Source organism: Haliotis rubra, unplaced genomic scaffold (genome assembly GCF_003918875.1).
Source record: "Haliotis rubra isolate DU_JTF1 unplaced genomic scaffold, ASM391887v1 Scf16, whole genome shotgun sequence".
NCBI lineage: Eukaryota > Metazoa > Mollusca > Gastropoda > Lepetellida > Haliotidae > Haliotis > Haliotis rubra.
This window is the reverse complement of record NW_025765558.1, coordinates 32413-53479: the sequence shown is the minus strand read 5'-3', so window position 1 is coordinate 53479 and position 21067 is coordinate 32413. Positions and strand designations below refer to the sequence as shown.

Genomic DNA, 21067 nt, shown 5'->3' with positions numbered 1-21067 from the left:
GAGGCGAAGCGGTCTCTATGGCAACAGGACGCCATTTTCCCAGTCAACACGTTTAGCTGTCTGCTGTTGACAGTTTATTTTGCTTTCTGTTTTGGAGAGGTTAACAGTAAAAGTTCACAATGTCCGATGTTGAAGCAGAGGAAACTTTTGACGAAGAGGAAGCCGGTGCCGAAGAAGCTGGCGAAGAAGAACAGCTTGAGGAGGAAGAAAAAGAGCTTGGCGATGAGGAACAGGCCGAAGATGAGCAAGTTGAAGAAGAAGAGGAGGAGGTGCTTGTTTTGCATTTTCTAAATTGTTTATTCAAGTTTATCATTTCGAAAGCCCTTGTTGGTGTTCTGAATGAAGTGTTTTGGCAGTTTATCAGATCCAATTACTCAACCGTCTATCTTGTGCACGTTATGAATCAAAAGTGAACATTTTCCTATCTGAAGTGACGTAAAATATAGAGCCTGAATATTTGCCTGCTTTAATCAAGTAGATCTAATTATCGACTGTATCATGATTAAAGTTAGATTTGATTTTAACGTTGGGCTTAGTGCAGACTGATATGCATGATCTATAGCCCAAGATTTCCTGAACTAGGTAATGTTCATTAAATGATTCCCAAATTATTTTTATACATTTATACATTTTATACAAACTAACTCAGATATAAAAACATATCACCTTGCTGTGTTAGAAGACAGTTATAGAAAATAACTTGCCACCTATAATGTGAAAAATGTGTTTCACCAAAGTTTCACTGTTGTACATTACTGTATTTGTGTAGATCTATATATATTTTATTGATACATGAAATGACGACATTGAAACAATCAATATCGTAACACTCATTTAATTATACCTTGACATTCATTACAATAACTACCCATTAATCTATCAGCAATAGGACTGGTGAAAGATCTATGTAAACATTGTGAAGAAAAATATGACTAATGAAGCAAGAATAATAATCATGATGATGATTATGATGATGTGATAAACGCACTGAATGAGACTAGAGTCTTTTGTAACTCATTCATAAGTTCAAAATATATGATTTGTACTTTGGATCAATACCTGTTATGTTGTATATCCTGATGTTTATCAGTTGATACAGTGAAACACCAATAATTGGGATGGTAGCATTTAAACTAAAATCATCAGCATGACCAAATGATTGTTAAGGTTAATATATGTAAATGTTCACAGCAGTAATCATCCAGATGGTGAGATTTCAAGATTGACTCAGTCCAGTCTAGCTAACAGCATTTCACAACATCCATACCAGAATTTACAATCAACACAGCTTTAGTTCTTTGTACAAACTGAATACAAAATGCAGACAGCTTTGGTCAGTTTGATGACATGAAATTGTCAATGGCTTGGCATATTTTTCAATGATATGAACATGAAGATGTAACTGTAAACCTCCATGAAACTTAGTTGCCATTGATTATATGTGGTATGATTACAGGGCATCATTATAAAGTACATGGATGTCTTTTTACATGTTTTGCATGCAAATGGGTGAGTGCCTAATATTTTAAAAAATTACCTGTTTCAGAAGCCCCCTGCTAACCCCCTTTCAGAAGAGATTATGGCAGAGAGCTTGTCCTTGTTGTGTAAGACTGGGGACGGACTTGCACATGCCTATGTTAGACTTGACGTACATGACAGGTACTACTTCTAATGTCTTCATTTTTTTTTTAGGTGTGTGTAAATCAGTCAGTCACTGACTGACTGATTGAGTTTGGTTTTACACCGCTTTTAGCAATATTCCAGCAACATCACAACCCGGGTCTTCGGCGTGACAAGCCAACGCTTTAACCATTAGACTACCCCACCGCCCCTTGTAAGCACTGAACAGCATGCATTTTGAATGATAGTATTGTCACGTATACAATACTTTTAGTGTTTAATCTATCTCATGACACCTCCATATTAACACTGTGTAGCGGGTATGAAATTTCCAAGTTCCATGATCGGATTCAAAACACATACCTTCTGATCTGACTAGCTGACAAGGTAAGAATTAATCTGTGGAATGACTTCACACCCAGCTACAGCTGTTTGACTAATGTTCAAAGCAATAAACATCATTTTTTGTGAAAGATTTTCATTTTATACATGCACCTACCAACATATAATTGTGGTAAATGTTGGCAACGGTTATGGGCCGGGAGAGGGACATTTCAAATTAAATAGGTACGGTGATTTTTAATTGGGGCTTTTTAATTGGGGCTTTCCACTGAATAAGAACATCAGAGACAAAAGAATTTGAATGATATGAGTTTTATTGAACCGTACTGTAGTTAATATAAATAAATTAATACTATTGATACAGCATATATTTGAACTGATGTATTTGATATTTGACAAATCATTTCACTGAAAATCATGTTCATTGTCACTGTAAGTGCAGTAAATCTGCAACACTGTCAGTGTAATCATCCTCGCCAATCTGGCTGCTGATGAGGTCATTCTTTAAGGACTGGAGTTGAGCATTAATGCTGCTCGCGCTGGTAAAAAAACAAGTGTTTACCGCCTCTGACCATCTCTACGAATGTAATTTGAACCAGTGCGTTAGCCATTTTAGTAACGATCATTCCTTCACTTCATATTTATAAGGGATGAAAGTGTAAGGATGAACTCGGTGTCAATTAATAGTTTCCACAACAAAGTAACAAAACTGTATTGTATCAAACTATTTGTTTCTAAAATCTTTCCTTCTTTTTAACATGGCTTCTCACATTTTAATAGGATTAATTTGGATCAAACAGAACTTCTCAAATGTTTGTTTAACATACACATGGGCGCTCAACTCATTTACGATAATCTGATGTTTTCTTCGTAACTATCATGTTGAGGCTTTCCCGGCAATACCCAACAGAACCGGAATTTGATGTTTTACCGGGTATACTAAAATTGAAATGTCGCTTTCCCGGGCCGATACCATTGGCAACCCCTCCTCATGCTGTGTCACTGTTGAGAAAGTTTGCACATCAAGGGAGACAATTCACTCAAGAAACCACTTTCATAATCACATGCTGTTTGTTTTATTTTTGAGCCTTGCATGATTGCTATTCCAGTTCACAGTCATTTTCTGTAGGTTGCATTTGGGAGATTCAACAGGTCTTTGGATATCAAATATATCAAAATAAGTTAATAAACGTTTAATTTTTTTAGGCTTCCCATCAAGTTGACAAAAGGGCTAGATTATATTTCTCACCCAAAATCATTGTTCAGCTTGTAAACTGTAATAACTAGTGTCTTGGGTATACAAAGTACAGCCAACAGGCTTCAGTGGCAGAGAGATAAGTTATTTGGCAAGATTACAGAATACCGGATACCTATCCGCCATTTTTATTTTGATTACGCATTTATTTTTGCGCACTTCCGTTTTGTTTCCTTAGCAACGGCACGCCATGAATGAAGGCTGTGTTGAAGCAGCGTTCAATATTAAATATTAAATATTAAACAATATTAAAGCTAAAAAAAGGTAAGATAATGGGGGTAAAGGGGGTACCCCCCTTTATTTAAAAGCCTTACCTACCTTACCTTACCAATCAAAAAACACTTACCATCAGAGTGTTCCCACACTGTAGAGTTCCTTTTCCCAGCATGCATTTGAATAAAATTTCAACACACGATTACTTTTTACTCTGTTTACGTCAGTGAACACTGTTAAAATCCCGAGTTTAGGTTTCCTTAACCGGAAGTAAGGTGAGGAATTCAATTTTAACCTTATTTTTTACCTTAAATTCATATATTTTATTGGATCGCTCGCAGGCTCGTGCTCTCTGTTTCTTCTATATATAGGAGCCTCACACGCACAATAGAATGTATATAATGAGGTATCCGGTATTCTGTAAGTGTACCAGTTATTTAACTGTGATGTCATATTTACCAAAGACCTGACACTCTAATGTTTCGTGTGGAAGTCACTTGGGGATGATAAATCGTTTTGTTACATATTTTTATTAAGATTTTTTCCAGGAAATTTATATTGTATGTTTTAAATATTTTCAGAGAAATCACCGATATTTGCAAACTGAATGAGTTTATCCACATACGATATGTTGATGTCAGTAAAAACAATCTGAAAGACATATCTCCCCTGTGTGCACTGACGCACATGCTGACGCTGAAGGCAGACGAGAACATGCTCACTAGTGCCAAGTTGGAGGAGATGCCGTTCCTGCAGGTGGCCAGCTTCAGCCATAACCGCATCAACAACACTGAGGGAATCAACCATCCAAATCTAGAACAACTTAATCTCAACAGTAAGTTGCCATGGTTACCTGAAGAAACATAGCTGATCCTTTTAAGCTGATTTTTATTTGTACAAACCCACCATGATATGCCACTGACTTAAATCAGTTTCTGATAAAGTTTGCGGGATTTTCTTGCATGAGTCCGTTGTACAACTGAATTGTTTAGAATACTTGTCTATTTGGTTGCGGTGAATAATTTCAACATTGTTTCATGATACCAAAGTGGATGTTACAATCATATTTAAATGCCCAATTCTATATCGGTACAATTTGTCGGAAATAATTGTGTTCTTTGAGGGTTGTTCTTAATAAAGGGACCCCCTAATTTTTAACAAAGAATTATAATAAGGACCTGACTTTCATGTTTAGTTTTACTGAAACATGTACGTTAGCATAAATGATTATTCATCTGCACAAAAAAAATTCTACAAACAGCAGATTAGCATGTATTGTACCTTGTTTAAATGTTATTGTCATCTGACAGCTGTATTGTTTAAGTCTATTCGAGGTGAGGCCTATATCCTGAGGAAAGGTGAAAGAACACCCACAATTATGTTTGAAAGAGTTATCTCCCTTGATGCGCAACAGCAACTGATGACCCATTTTGAGATACATAGTGGCACTATTGAAGTTATATGAAGGAGTGCAACCTTAAATGATTTAGAACTTACATCATGTATCCTTGTAGTTTCTCTCATGTAAAACAACCACATATGAGATTCACAAATAGTGTCTTTTACGTAACTTAATAATTAGCTTTTGTTGTAATAATTTGTAATATGTTATATTTTAGACCATTTGTGCATTGTGCAGTGTTTATGTTTCTATTTCAGACAACAATATCTCCCATGTGTCAGGTCTTGATGCTTCGAAGCTCACGCGATTACACACACTAGAACTCCGGGGAAACAGACTGGAGTCCACAGATGGAATTTACCTGCCAAACCTAAAAAATCTTTTCCTTGTATGTATTTCTCATATCATTTCATTTTAAAACGTCAGCTTTTGCATGTTTAATGTGACTATTCTGCAGCAGAAAAATCACTTTCCTTTGCTTAAAAGCAAACAAAGAGGGTCACAATGGCTGAACATGAGAAGAATGTGAGTTGGGTGGCTACATTAATTGAGAATGAGTCCTTGTGACCAAAATGACTCAGAATGAAAAAGCATGAATCGGTTGACCACTGAGAAAGATAGAAAATTGATGATCATGTTGTCACACTGGATGACTTTGAATAAATACTAGAAGAATGATTGCCAATTAAAGTTAAGCAACCATTTCCTACAAACTGGCTCATTGTGTGTTCGTGTGTAGGACATGGCTGATAACATATGCCACTTATTTATTCTGTCATTATAGTCCAGTGTCATATTGTAAATGGCAATTACTGACTGACTGACTGAGTTTGGTTTTACGCAGCTTTTAGCAATATTCCAGCAGGGTCAGGGGCTTCACACATTGGCCCATGGGGGATGGTCTTCGGCGTGACGAACGCTTTAACCATTAGGCTACCCCACCGCCCGTAAATGGCAATTAAGATGGTCAGGTGGCTGGGATGGCTGACTTGGTGACACGCCATAGTATCCCAAAGATCAATGCTCATGATGTTGATTGACGGATTGTCTGGTCCAGACTTGATTATTTACAGACTGTGCCATATAGCTGGAATATTGCTGATTGCAGCGTTAAAACGAAAAACCAACAAACTACTGTCATACAACTGGAATATTGCCAGGTGTGGTGGTAAACATCAAACAAGCTTACAAACATAACTGTTCATTGTCCACACTCAGGCTATCAATTGGTCAGTTGAGTCAAGGTTAGTTTTACCTGAATTAGTTTATTAAAAACAAGTGTCATTTAAGCTGTGAAGGGAGGAATTTCTCCTAAATTGAATAAATCTTGCCAATTTTACATCCAGGTGTTTTAAATATGTTAGGTTGCACACTACCCAATGATGATGATAGTTATTACTCAGAATGTTTTTTTTTGTTGTATTGTTGTATTGAAGTAAATTTTCCTATTCAAGGTTACATTATAAGATTGGTTTTCACATGGACAATATTGTGTTGTAGGGGGCCAACGTGATCCGAAGGTTAGAGGGAATGAGTAGACTTAATGGTCTCTCAACGCTTCATCTCCGTGAAAACCAGATAGACAATCTGGAGGGTTTTGCAGAGGAACAGGCACTACTTCAATATGTCAACCTCAGGTGAGACTTGAATGTTTAATTTATCAGTACACTATTACTCATACCAAATATCTATATATGTCACAACTAGCATACCAATTTATGAAAACTCCTGTATTTCATGATTGCCATGCAAATAAATAAATTCTTCAGACATAAAACGTGTAATTATCTCCCGCTGTGAAGACCTGGGTTAGATCTGGTCTTCAGTAACCAGTGTATGAAATAAGGCCCGTCCAACAGCCCGAGGGTCTAGATTTCTGATGGACGGTCTAATTCTTTTTCATATATTCCTCCTTGGGGTACTTATAAACATTTAAATGTCCATTTAAAATCCCTACAACAGTTGTAACAATATTTGAATAAAATATTTACAACACAAAAAAATACGTTTTTGTCTTGTGAGACCACCCCTACAGGGCCCTACGGCCCCCTACAGCCAAGAGCAGGTAACTCTAGACTATAACCTCGTACCTCACTTTCCATGCTGTTGTTTCACTGGCTAGACGTGGGTCCACTTCGACAGAATGTTGAATTTCCCTAAGCGACAATGAGTGTTTCAGAAACAGCTACTGTATGTATGGTTCTCTTTTTTCCCTGCATGGGCAATTTGGAGATTTGTTCTGAATATTTTCATTCATCTTTTTGTTGTAACTTGGTATCTGAGGAGAAGGGCTGTGCAGCATGTGCTATTTTTACCCCTAAGACTATTAAGTCGAGACGGGTTGATACGCTGTTTTACAGCAATTTGCTTCAGGCAGGGGGTGCCAGGATCCCCTGACCAAGCGCTCTCACGGTAAACAGAAGGGGTCCTCGGGAGCCGCCTCCTATCCGGAATCGGCTCCCAAACGGGCGAAGGTTACTAAGGAGGCTTCCACTGCAAAACCTGTCTCTCCTTCTGTATCTACCCCTGTACCTATATCCCCTGCACCTACTGTTGCTTCGGCACCCGTTGTTACGTTTGATGCATTAACCAATCTATTTCAGGAACAGATGTCGTCTGTGAAATCCCTGATTGACATGGCGCTGTCTGGGTTCCACAAGGAGCTCAGCACGCCTGTCGTCGGGGGTGGATCGGACGCATCTGGGGGGGTTGGCTGCGGCCCGAGCTCTGGCTCTGGGAACGCGCCTCCTCCCAGGCAGCTTGATCCTGGCTTTGGCTCAGGTGATGGTGTGCCTTTCGGCACCTTGTGGCGACCTAGCTTCGGGCTCAGGTTCATCACAGGCGCCTGGCGCCGGCGATGCAGGTTTCACCCTGTCTTCGCCTGGTGCCCTGACTGGCGGTCCTCCGGCGCCGACCAGCTCGGGGACACCTCGGCGCCTAGTGGTCAGTCTGGGTTGCCTGGGAAACCTGTAGGGGCAGGTTCCTCTCGGGCACCTTGGCGCCCTGGTCTGGGTTCCACCCGGCAGGGCGACCCGACACTTCTGGCTCCTCTTGACCTTTTAAGCCCTTCGTGTTCGGCCTCTGTGGTACCCTTGGCGGTCTCTCTTGATTATGAGAGTACGGCAGCTGGGGATTGTGCCGAGGTTGACATGGAGGATGATGAGGGGAGAGAGGAGTCGGAGAGTGGGGTCCCGTACCCCTTTGGGTCATCCCTGCGACAGGTTTGCGATAGGATTGCTGAAGTACTGCCCGAGGTGGCTGTCCCCCGTGCAGGCGCCCAATTCCCACGGAGTTTCGGCTCCCAGGGGAGGCTTTCGCGCCCAGGCGGGTCGCCGAGGTCCGCCTACGCATTTTGCCGTCACTGGTGAGTGAGGTTGTTAATCCTCTCCTTACTGGTGCCCGTACTCGGTGATTTACCGGACGTTGGCAAAAGGTATCAGTTGGGAGAGGATGCGCTATTCGAGCTGCCAGTGGTGGACGAATGTGTTTTCGCCTCCGTTACCCTCGGGGGGTCGTCCACGTCTTCATTGGCTTCGGCCAGGCAAGGCAGGCGGCTTCCCCCTTTTCCAACCAATGCGCCCACGCTGAAGTCTGCTTACCGGTCCTTTGAGGAGTGTTACCCATGTGCAGCCCAGCAGTTAAAAGTGGCCGTCAACTCAGCTTACCTGTCTGCGTTACAGGGTCAACTTGTGGACCAGAGCACTTGTGGTGCCGACTTGTCGGCTCCCGTGCTCGCGCATCAGCTCACGGACGTTCATTCTCATCTGGCTCGGGACAGTATTAGGTGCTGTGCAAGCCAGATGATGGGTGCCGTCATGGGCATGCGTCGGCTTTGGTTGTCAGTGGCGCGCTATTCTCCAGCCACGCAACAGGCGCTCCTGTCTCTGCCGTTCACAATGGGGTCCTCCCCTGTTTCCTGGGGCACTGCAGGTAGTGCAGGAGGCCGCGGAGGCGGTGTCCACCTTCAAAGACTCTAAGCCTTTGTTGGAACACCCCTCCATTCCTCGCCAACGGCCATCCCCTCTTACTGCCGCATATCCTTCTGCCCCAGTGAAGGAGCCTGCAAAGTGGACTGCCCCATTGCAAGCCAAGCGGAGTAAGAGAGCTAGAGGCAAGGGCAGGCCTGCTCAGTCGCAGCAGCCTTTTCGGGGCAAGGGGAAGCCAGCCCCAGCTTCCCGTTGAATCTTCTCTCGGAGCCCTTATTGCCCCCCACACAAGCAAGCGGAGACTTGCCGCCTGTGGGGGTGCTTTGCTTTCTGCCAAACGTCCCTGTAGGCGGCCAGTTGTCACTATTCCTTCGGGAGTGGGAAGCAGCCACTTCAAATCCCTGGTCCTGTCCACACTCAGGGATGGCCATTTGCCACAGTGGAGGCGAGATCCACCGTCCTTCTCCGGGTTCGGCACACACCAGTGCCGGCCTCCAGGGTGAAGGCGGACGTACTCCGTGCCGAAGTTCAGTCCTTACTGGACAAGGCAGCCATCGAGGTGGTTCCTGTGGGTCAGCAAGGAGAGGGGTTTTATTCCACTTACTTCCTAGTGACCAAGAAGGACGGAGGGTTCAGACCCATTCTGAATCTCAGAGGGCTGAACAAGTTACTAGAGGTGCCGTCTTTCAGGATGGAGACACTCAGGTCAGTGATCTCATCCATCGAGACAGGGGATTGGCTTACGTCGATCGATCTCAAAGACGCCTACCTCCATGTTCCAATGCACCCCGAGTTCAAGAAGTACCTCAGGTTCTCCTTTGACAGGACGTGCTACCAGTTTTGTGTGCTCCCCTTCGGCATCTCCACGGCGCCAAGGGTGTTCACCAAACTTATGCTAATCCCAGCTCAGTTAGCCAGGTCTCAGGGCAGGTGTTGTTACCCGTACCTGGACGACTGGCTTCTCAGGGCCTTAGGTCCTCAGTTAAGCAGAGCATCCACACTGCGTGTGATGGATATTCTGGTGTCACTGGGCTGGATTATCAACCTCAAAAAATCAGACCTCGTTCCGACGCAGGATCTGGTGTTCTTGGGGGCAAGGTTCAACACGGAGCAGGGGATTGTTTCCCTCGCTCCGGACCGTATCGTCAAAGTCCAGAGGACTGTGTTACAGTTTCTCGAGTCGCCCCTTGCGTCAGCTCGAACATGACTTCGGTTGCTAGGCAACATGGCGGCGACAGTGGATGTGGTTTGGCGTGCGCGTCTGAGGATGAGACCCGTTCAGCAGGCGTTAGCGCAGCTGTGGTCCCACTCGCAGAGCTACGAGACTATTCTCGTGACGCCCGAGTGGTTGATTCCTCACTTGCGGTGGTGGACGGAAGTCGGGAATTTGTCCAGGGGGATCCCCCTAGACACCCCGACACCTTCCCTCTCAGTTCAGATGGACGCCTCCCTCACAGGAGGGGGGTGTGTGTGTGTGTGTGTCCTGGGCGAACACTCAGTCTCAGGCCTATGGTCGGAGCGGGAAGTCAGCCTGCACATCAATGTGTTAGAATTGAGAGCAGTCCGCCGGGTGTTCGAGGGCTTTCGGGAGTTTGTTCGGGGCCATGTGGTTCGTCTAGAGATGGACAATCAGACGGCCATGACTTACATCCTCAAGCAAGGCGGCACAGTGTCTCCGTCACTCCTTCAGGAGGCGTGGCAGTTTCTACTGTGGTGCGATCAGTTCAACATTCAGGTTTTGCCTGTTTATCTCCCGGGGTAGACAACGTGCGTGCAGATGCTCTCTCACGGCGTATACTAGCCCCACACGAGTGGATGCTCGACCGGGGGATATTCGGGATTATCTCCCAGTTGTTCGGGTCGTTCCAGGTGGATCTGTTTGCGTCTGGGGTGACGAACCAGATTCCTGTGTTTTGCTCTCGGCTTCCGGATCCGAGGGCGCTAGCCAACAACGCCTTTCAGCTAGATTGGACGGGCAGGGTACTGTGGGCGTTTCCGCCAATACCACTGATCTCCAAGGTCCTGTCTCAGCTGACCGCGCAACCAGCTCGGCTACTTGTGCTTCTTGTACGCCTTTGGTCGGCTCAAAGTTGGTTTCCGGTAATCATCAGGTTTCTGGCTCAGCCTCCTGTTCTATTACCTTTTTGACCGGACCTCCTATCCCAGAACTGAGCGTCCCACCCGAATCCCAGGATTCAGTGGGTGGCTTGGCCGCTGTCCGGAATCGCCTCCAAGCGAGTGGAATTCCTGCACCAGTTGCAGACACAATGAGGATAGATGGGCCTGTTATGTGCGCTGGTGTGTCAACAGGGGGATTCTTGATCCCTTTTCTGCAGATTTAGTCTCTGTGTTGGAATTCCTCCAGTCTCGGTTGGATGCCGGTCTAGTGGCTTCAACTGTTCGAGGATATTCTACGGCTATTTCGGCCTTCCATATTCCTTATGACGGTGCACTCTTGGGGCAGCACCCTCTTGTGCAGCGCTTTTTAGCAGCCGTGGACAGAATCCGTACGGTTGTTCGGCGGATTAGTCCCCCGTGGGACTTGCCAATCGTTCTTGATTGGCTGTCCGGTCCACTATTTCACAATCTGTCGGCTGTTTCACTCCGGCTGTTAACGTGGAAGGCGGCTTTTCTTGTGGCGGTAACTTCGGGCAGGCGGGTAGGCGATAGTGCCTTTCATGTGACGGCGCCTATTGAGCTCCGGCTTTCACTCAGCCTCCCCTGCCCGGTACCTCTCTACGACGTGCTCACGTCTTAGATGTCCGTAAGGCCCTTAAGGCTTATATCAAACGAACAAGGGGTATCCGTAAGGATAACCAATTGTTTTGTTGTTATGGCGGGGTCAAGGCTGGTCTTCCGGCGAACAAGCAAACCATATCTAGGTGGCTTGTCTCTGCCATACATATAAGCTATACTCACAAAGGTCGTATCCCACCTGAAGGTTTGAAAGCTCATTCGGTTAGGGCAGTTGCTACATCGAAAGCTTACGCTGCAGCCCTGCCCATTGAGGAGATCTGCTCCGCCGACCGAGTACGTTCATCCGTCATTACCAACTTGACAGACTCTCCAGTGAGCGTGCTCGGTTCGGTCAGTCAGTTCTCTCCAGTGGGCAAGGTTCCACCTCTCTAGCCGATTGAGCTTTCGAGGTTTTTATGCCATGAACCATTATCTGCCGATTTTAACTGGTGTTGTTTTTTTTAAACTTTTACCTATTCCCTATGTGACGGGTTTTATATGGTGATGGTTTTTTATTCCCATGTCTTCTGTATTATTCCGTTCTGCTCTAGACCTATTGCCTTAGAAACCTTTGCTTAATAGAAGTATTACGGCATTTTGTTTCTTGGGGCTTATTGCTGGATTCCCTTATCTTCACTTCCGATTGATTACGGGAGGGAGGGGGGTTTATCTCAGCTGTTTACATTAGCGAGGTTTCGCATTGTAATTGTAATGTGTTCGACCCTGACCCTGGCTCATGCCCCCGCCTGATTGGCTATGGTGGACACGTGACCAGGTAAGTGAGCTTTTTTCTGCTATTTTTAGCTTGGGAAATTCCTCTTCTTGTCGGGGTTGTTTTATGCGGACAGAATGCCACTCCCTAGATCCGTCTTTAGGAGTCTGTCTTATGCTTATAAGTACCCCAAGGAGGAATATATGAAAAAGAATCGAACTAACCTGTAGAGGTTTCAGATTCTTTGAATATATTCCTCCTTGGGGTACGCCCGCCCACCTCCCCACATTCTGTCTGATTTCGTTCAGCATGGAAAGTGAGGTACGAGGGTATAGTCTAGAGTTACCTGCTCTTGGCTGTAGGGGGCCGTAGGGCCCTGTAGGGGTGGTCTCACAAGACAAAAACGTAGTTTTTTGTTTTGTAAATATTTTATTCAAATATTGTTACAACTGTCGTAGGGATTTTAAATGGACATTTAAATGCTCATAAGTACCCCAAGGAGGAATATATTCAAAGAATCTGAAACCTCTACAGGTTAGTTCGACTTTACAGTCTGCCTGATGGTCTGGTACAAATTTTAGATGTTCCATACATCTGAGTAAATTCATCATATTTGGTCTGGTTAATTCCATTTGGGCTGGTAACATTTTGAAGTTACCAGCCCTGATGTCTGGCTGGATTTTTGGCTTATTTCATACACTGCAGTAACCCAAGCTTCTTGTAATTAGCGACTAACAGGATTCTGTGGTTACTTCCTGACTTTGTTGCATGTCATCATGCCTCAATTACATGCATTGATGTTGGTGTCCTTGATCATTGGATTCTCTGGTCTAGACTTATTTACAGACCGCTATAATATAGCTTGAATATTTCTGAGTGAAACCAACCTGTGATTATTTAAACAATGATTCACCCTTCACTACAGGGGGAACAATGTCTCCAATATCAAAGAATGCAGCAAGCTCAAGGTGCTGCCAAAACTTAGAGCTTTAGCTCTTGGAGGTAAGAACAGATCTCTGTATTTCTGTCAGTGAAAGATCTAAGTCACAGTTTTTATGAAACCTTTCATTTGAATTGAAATAAGCTTTTCAGTGTCAAGTTTATAGTTATGCAATGTACAACTGTTTTGAGTGTTCAAACAAAGAGCAGTCCCAATGTATATCTGCTCACATAAATTCAAAGTAGTCCATCAAAAGTAAAAATATAATCTAGTTCCAAAATACTCAATGAGGAACTGGCAACTGCACTATTTGACATGTAACTCATTATATTGTTTGAGCCTTTCTTGTTTAGATAGAACTGTTCTAATGTCTAATACTGTCTCTCTGTTACAAACAACTTGATAACTTACTATCTTTCAGAATCTCTAAGACTTTCAGTTAACAATGTTTTGATGCATATCTCTCAGAACCTCCTGGAATTCACTCAACAATGTTTCAAGTGGAAGCCCTCCAATCCGGCATGCTCTCTATTGGCACTAGAATTTGGTCCCGGCAGAAGCTAGTTACTTTATGACCATTTACACACCCTCTAATCCGGCGTCAGTCTATTCCGTATTTCAGCACAACAAAGACCGCCCTTGAAATGACTGTTTGTACAGTAATTAACGCTCTCTAAACCGGCATCTGGTATCTCGGCGCTCCTGTTGATTGGCTGATTGGCTGAGCGTTTATTAACAACAGAGCATTAAGCTCATTGATGTTGCCTGTATTATATATTAATTGTCGTGTCACAATTTGTCAGCCGCTCACTGTGTCAAGATGGCTGGTCCAGTCAAGCAGGCTAGATTGGAATTAACTCTTGAACAGAAAATTCAGCTGATAAAAGATTTTGATGCAATTCCTCGGCCTACTCAAAAAGATCTTGCACTTACATACCAAATTGGCAAGCAAACAGTTTCAGACATTTTGAAAAAGCGTCAAGTGTTCAGTCATATTTTACGGCACATGGAAGATCATTCTCAGGTTGAAAAGGGAAAAGTTCTCCAAACTGGCATGCCCTCTATACTGGCATTTTTCGCCGGTCCCAACGACGGCCGGTTTAGAGGGCTTCTACTGTATTTGTGACTGGTACCATCTGTGACATTGTATACATGTTAAGCTGTTTGTAGCTGACTGTATGTGCTAATGGTTTGCCTCCCTCTTTGTGACAGAGAACCCGATAGCAGAGGAGGATGACTACCGCCTGGAGGTGCTCATCTCCCTCCGCAGTCTGGAGCGGCTGGACAAGGATGAGTACACAGAGGAGGAGCGCAGTGAGGCAGAGGAGATCTACGAGCAGAGGCGACAAGAGGAGGAGGCCAATGAGGGGGTATGTTAGCATTTTCAAATAGGGTGAATGTTAGACAGGCATGAGGGGGATACATTGTCAATTCTATGTGTGTGAGTGTGCTTGTGTTGGGAGTCAGCTGTGGGGTATGAAGGGGGGTACATCAGCTGTGTGACATGAGAGGGATATGTTAGCAATGGGGTATAAGGGTTCATTAGCAACAGGGTATGGGTGGGGTGGGGTGGGGTGTTAAGCGCCAGGGGCTTGAAGGGGATACATCAGCTGTGTGACATGAGGCGATATGGTAGCAATGGGGTATAAGAGTTCATTAGCAACAGGGTATGGGTGGGGTGGGGTGTTAGCACAGGGGCTTGAAGGGGGTACATCAGCTGTGTGACATGAGAGGGATATATTAGCAATGGGGTATAAGGGTTCATTAGCAACAGGGTATGGGTGGGGTGTTAGCGCAGGGGCTTGAAGGGGTACATCAGCTGTGTGACATGAGAGGGATATATTAGCAATGGGGTATAAGGGTTCATTAGCAACAGGGTATGGGTGGGGTGGGGTGGGGTGTTAGCGCAGGGGCTTGAAGGGGTACATCAGCTGTGTGACATGAGAGGGATATGTTAGCAATGGGGTATAAGGGTTCATTAGCAACAGGGTATGGGTGGGGTGGGGTGTGGGGTGTTAGCGCAGGGGCTTGAAGGGGGTACATCAGCTGGGTGACATGAGAGAGATATGGTAGCAATGGGCTATAAGGGTATGAGGGGGATATGTTAGCAGTAAGACATGAGGGGAGGTGGTATTTTAGCAATGGAGCATGAGGGTACATCAGCTGTGTGACATGATATGTTAGCGATGGGGTATAAGGGTTCATTAGCAATAGGGTATGAAGGGAATTTGTTAGCACTGGGGTATGATATGTTTGAAGTGAGATATGGGGGTTGGGGGAGTTTTATTAGCGATGGGGTTCATGAGCAGTGTGACATGAGGGGAGTACATTATTGACATAGCAAGATGGGGATATATGACAAATGGGGCATGGTGGTGCTTTGTGACATGTACATGAAGGACATATTAGCACTAGGGCAAGCATCATTGTTATTATTATAATTATTATAAATTTTCAACATCTCCTGTAAGATCTTTTAGATTTAAATATTCTAGGTAGTAAATTATAGCTTTAACATAGTTTTAACATCAGTACAAATACTAGTCACACATGCCCAATATGGCCATAGTCCATTAATACAATCTATACAAACTAGATTTTGCAGCTTTTCAGATTGTAAAGCACATGAACAATGGCATGATGACAATGTCCAACTAGATGTTAGCTTGAGTTTCAACGGATATAAACTGGAAGCATATTCAGCTTGTGTTGTACATGTTATTGTTTTGGTTATATTATTCCTTTACAAAAACAAATGAATTGGTGTTACCATGTTCACATCAATAGTTCTTTAACAAATATGATTTGGAATTTCACTATTCAAAAAGATATAAAGCTGAAACCTCATATTTAGGCATATTTTATATATCCTAGTGTTGATTTGTTTGCATGTGACACTTTACATGAGTCAAACATGCGGCATTGTGTTAATCTAGCAACTAGCACTGAACATGGGTGGAAGAATCCACTGGAACATACATGTATATCATGGTATAAATACTGTTACTTGAAGATATATTAAATAGTGGAAGAGTCCAGTATATCATGGTATAAATACTGTTACTTGAAGATATATTAAATAGTGGAAGAGTCCAGTATATCATGGCATAAATACTGTTACTTGAAGATATATTAAATAGTGGAAGAGTCCAGTATATCATGGTATAAATACTGTTACTTGAAGATATATTAAATAGTGGAAGAGTCCAGTATATCATGGTATAAATACTGTTACTTGAAGACATATTAAATGGTGGAAGAGTCCAGTATATCATGGTATAAATACTGTTACTTGAAGACATATTAAATGGTGGAAGAGTCCAGTATATCATGGTATAAATACTGTTACTTGAAGACATATTAAATGGTGGAAGAGTCCAGTATATCATGGTATAAATACTGTTACTTGAAGACATATTAAATAGTGGAAGAGTCCAGTATATCATGGTATAAATACTGTTACTTGAAGACATATTAAATAGTGGAAGAGTCCAGTATATCATGGCATAAATACTGTTACTTGAAGACATATTAAATGGTGGAAGAGTCCAGTATATCATGGCATAAATAATGTTACTTGAAGACATATTATATGGTGGAAGAGTCCAGTATATCATGGCATAAATAATGTTACTTGAAGACATATTAAATGGTGGAAGAGTCCAGTATATCATGGCATAAATACTGTTACTTGAAGACATATTAAATAGTGGAAGAGTCCAGTATATCATGGCATAAATACTGTTACTTGAAGACATATTAAATGGTGGAAGAGTCCAGTATATCATGGCATAAATACTGTTACTATTAAATGAAGTTACTTGAAGACATATTAAATGGTGGAAGAGTCCAGTATATCATGGCATAAATAATGTTACTTGAAGACATATTAAATGGTGGAAGAGTCCAGTATATCATGGCATAAATACTGTTACTTGCTGCCACATAAAACAGTGGAATAGTCCACTGGAACATACATGTATAGAATGGTATTAATAGTATTACTTGCAGATACATAAAAAGTGGAAGAGTACAGTAGAAAATACATTAACACATGGTATAATAATTACGGTTACTTGACAACACATAAAGTAGTGGAAGAGTCCGCTAGAATTTTGGAAAGGTAGGAATGATGTGTCACCACATGTTGAATATTACCACAGGTTACAGAAGAGGAAACCTTGGAGAAACAGGACTAGAGTGTAACATAGCATCAACAGTAGGTGCATGCTCAGTTGTCCCAGGTCATCATCACTAGGTGGCGCTGTGTGTTTGCTGGCGTTGATGTTGCTACTTACCTCTACCTCTTGTCTGGATCCTCTTCCTGGTTGTCTATGTTGTAAACCCAGATCTATGTTTTGTCTGACAATGTGGTAGAATATTTTTATCTGCCTTTGGTACAGCTGACTTCTTCATATCTACCTGGTGTCTTGTTTCCAAATATATCAGAACACTTTCAGCTTCAGTTCTTACATTTATACCTGTAATCCATAACTAAACTTAGGGTAATACTGTGGTATCCTTGGTCCTATCAGCCAACAGTCTGTGCTTGATTTTAGCGGTAACTATGTGGTCTTGCTCAGTCGTTTGGTTGATAAGTGTCATTTATTCAGATGGCATGGATTTGCAAATAATATCCACCAGTTGTTCATCTCTTTCTTATACGATTGCTTTCATGTCACTGTGATGGAGCTGGAATATTGCTGACTGCGGTGTTAATAACATTTCAGTGTTAACTCTTACATCTTACTGTTAGTACTGCAAGTCATCTGAGAATCATCTCTGGTTCAATGGCCCACATGGGTACCATGTGTAAGGACCAAACTGACTTGCTGTTTGTGTTGTTGGCATAAAGAACTGAAAATAGTTTCACATATTTCCTTTGTTCAATCTTTTCCACTTGTCTCTGCTTTTTTTTTCTTCTTTGGTGACTCAACAATTACACCAAGGAATAACTAAAACTGGAATTGAAAGTCGTAAGCAGTCAAACAATTAACACCTGACTCTCTTTGTGCAATATCTGTTTGATGCTGATGCTTGTGTCCACTATCTTTTCTCCATGCTTCTATTGGTAGGAATGGCTATGTTGTTGGTGGCACTGCAAGTTGCATAATATGCTGGTCATGTCATTGATTCCTATATCCAGAGACATACTCATCTGCCGTTTGTCTACACCATAGATGTGCTTGTGTATTACACCAAATGGAAATGTGTGGAGCCTTTTTCTGGATTTAAGATTGTTTTGATATGTCTCTTTTTTGAAATAATGAAGCATTCAGTCATCTCATTTTCAGCATGGTCAGTATTGTTAGGTCCATGAAATGGTTTTGCATCCAAACTTCTCTGAGAGGCAACTTTCAACCAAATGGAATACGAACGATAAGCTAAAATATTGTGGTTGCTGTCTTGTATTTGTGACAGTTAACACTTGTTAAACCCTATTGGTATTCCAGTATCCCAGTGCTTGTCAGAGATAACAAATATGAGGATCTGGGCCCTTATTCTTGAAACGTTCGTATCGCTAAGATTCTTAACTTTGATTGTAGCCAATGGGCTTAAGAAGTTCGTAGGGCTACAAACGTTTTGAGAATAGCTCGCCTGGTGTCACAATGTGTGACCTGTCCAGTTGTGTGTCACCATAGGCCAAGAGCATGCATCACTATTCATGATATCAACCAACTTGCTGGCCACAACAGGATTGTTTGAAGTGCTTGATATAGTTGCAATAGTGCTGGCTGTGTCATAAAACAACATGCATTCTTTCTGTTTCATTTGTTGGCAAAACAAACTCTACCAACATGATTATTGTAACCAGTGTCCTTCTCTTGTACATATATTCAATTTGGGCTGCTTATGTAGATGTAGTTTGTAGCTGTCTGCCCAGTGTATGTCTACCTGTGTCTCCAGTACAATCTGGACCGTCTTCCCTCTTCTCCCTGTACTCACCTGTATCCAGTCTCACCTGTAGATAGCTATCTGTCATTTCTCATGTAATCACATGTATTCAGTATTTAGTCTGCTTGTTTAACAGTCACATAGAACGAATCAGTATGATATTGTCAGTCTGTGATAGAGTAAATAGGTATAACTGGAATGCATTTTCAAGTGTCACTAAAAATCCTTTGCATTATGAATGATACATCTTAGAAATCGTATAGTTATATTTCTGATTAACTCCAGTTCTTGCATAAGCTATGGAAATGTTGCTTTCCACACTTCCTTATTGCCTTTACTTGACCTCTAGACGTAGACATGATCACAATGAACAGATGGAGTAGTGCTAGATTGAACTCACATGATAGTCCTCATAACATCTGAAATAGAATAATGAAATGTCACGATTATTACATCACCAAACTAGCTGCACGTGTGTTAATACTTGTAGAATGAAACCAGTCCAGTCTGTCAGTAACGAATATTACATGCAATAGCTACAAAAATTGCAGAAATACTTTCAGTGGTGAGGACAACAGTAAGATTTGCAACTTACAACTGCTGATTTAGAATGTTCATTTTCATATTGTCAAATTTATGTGTATCTTCCAGAATGAAGAGGTTATACAATCTGACGAGGAAGGGGGAGACAACTGACCAGGCATGGCCACGACGCCTGGTGGTGAATCAGTCAACCGTCCATTCTCCATGAATCTCGATATCTCATACTAGTACTTTACAACTGCTATCATCACAGTTCGGGTTTAATTGTCATGGCAACTGACAAATACTGAATGTGTTCCAAAGGTCATTGAATTTTATTGCAGATTCCAAATGGCTTCCAGCTTAAGTTAATCCTCCAACCTTTAAATTTGTTCAGAGAACATGTATATATGTATTCCTACAATCAGCATTTTCTACCCTTCTGTAGAATTACAGGTTATAATGTGACAAGCATTTTACATCAGCTTTCGTCTGTGATATCACATCCAGCCATGCATGGTTATTTTATTTTCTTATTCATTGTTTCATGTGTAAATTATCTTTTTGACCAGATAAATTATTACATTTACCACCACACAATGAATGTCCGAAAACTTGTTTGACAGTAATATTGATATAAAACACTTGTGCCTAATTGAAATGTCTTCTGGTAATGGCTGGATCTATTGTAACTACAAACTGTAATGTATTTCATAATAAACATTTATTGTTATGCATTGTGTTGTGTTTTTGCATCAGCCTTTGTTGGGATGTATTACTTGTATTACTTGTATTACTTGTTCTACTTGTTTGTGCCTTCACAAACTTAAGATGTAATGATAATTACAGTCTGTGACTACAGCCATTAGTCCGGAGCCGAGTCTAGTACATCAACCAAGGTTTTAGATATTTTCTTTCCAAATATTTCCTTTCATCGAAATCATTGTCTGTGCCAGTTTGAAATAGGAATCCAGTCTCATTCAAGATTTACCTAGATGATATGCACCAACATAGCAGGCTTGCTGACCTTTCTCTTACAAGGTGATGAAGCAGCTTGGGTTTACGTTCCCGGTTATCTTAATGTTACTTATCCTTGTTCTGTCACATTTACTCCATTGTGGGAGGAAATCCCAAAGAAACTCAAGTTGTAGACTTTCAGGATTTGGTAAATCACATGAGCACAGGTATGAAACTCAGAAAACCAAGGATCTTAATCAGTCCAAATCTAGGATAAGAGATCATGACCCGTGTTTAGGTGACATAACTCTGTGGTGTGGGCCTTTGACTAATTAGTTATCAATGATGAGAGAATCCCACTAATTCCAAACACAACCAAGTACCAAATGAGTTCCAAAGAGGATTTTTGCAATCCTCATTCTCATTTGCAGCCCCCAAGAGAGAGGTGGGCAACCTCTGCATTGTAGTCAAGGATCCAAATTAAGTGCATCAATATTTGTTGAAGCCAACAGTGACGATACGGGCAATGCGCTATTTCACAAGCATT

General features: G+C 42.3%; 1 protein-coding gene across 3 annotated transcripts; it reads left to right on the top strand.

Moving 5' to 3' along the window:
- Window positions 1-22: 22 nt before the first annotated feature.
- Window positions 23-20295, top strand: LOC124271343 (leucine-rich repeat-containing protein 23-like). Of its 3 annotated transcripts, none has more exons than XM_046706436.1 (9): window positions 23-269; window positions 1547-1659; window positions 4012-4265; window positions 5090-5220; window positions 6333-6469; window positions 13132-13208; window positions 14359-14516; window positions 17310-17365; window positions 19693-20295. In XM_046706436.1, exons 1-8 carry the CDS (start codon window positions 120-122, stop codon window positions 17343-17345), a joined length of 1056 nt encoding a protein of 351 aa, XP_046562392.1. In that variant the 5' UTR covers window positions 23-119; the 3' UTR covers window positions 17346-17365; window positions 19693-20295. The 3 variants fall into 3 exon arrangements, with proteins under 3 accessions (XP_046562392.1, XP_046562393.1, XP_046562391.1); XM_046706437.1 differs by having other exon boundaries at window positions 17310-17390; XM_046706435.1 differs by lacking the exon at window positions 17310-17365.
- Window positions 20296-21067: the final 772 nt, after the last annotated feature.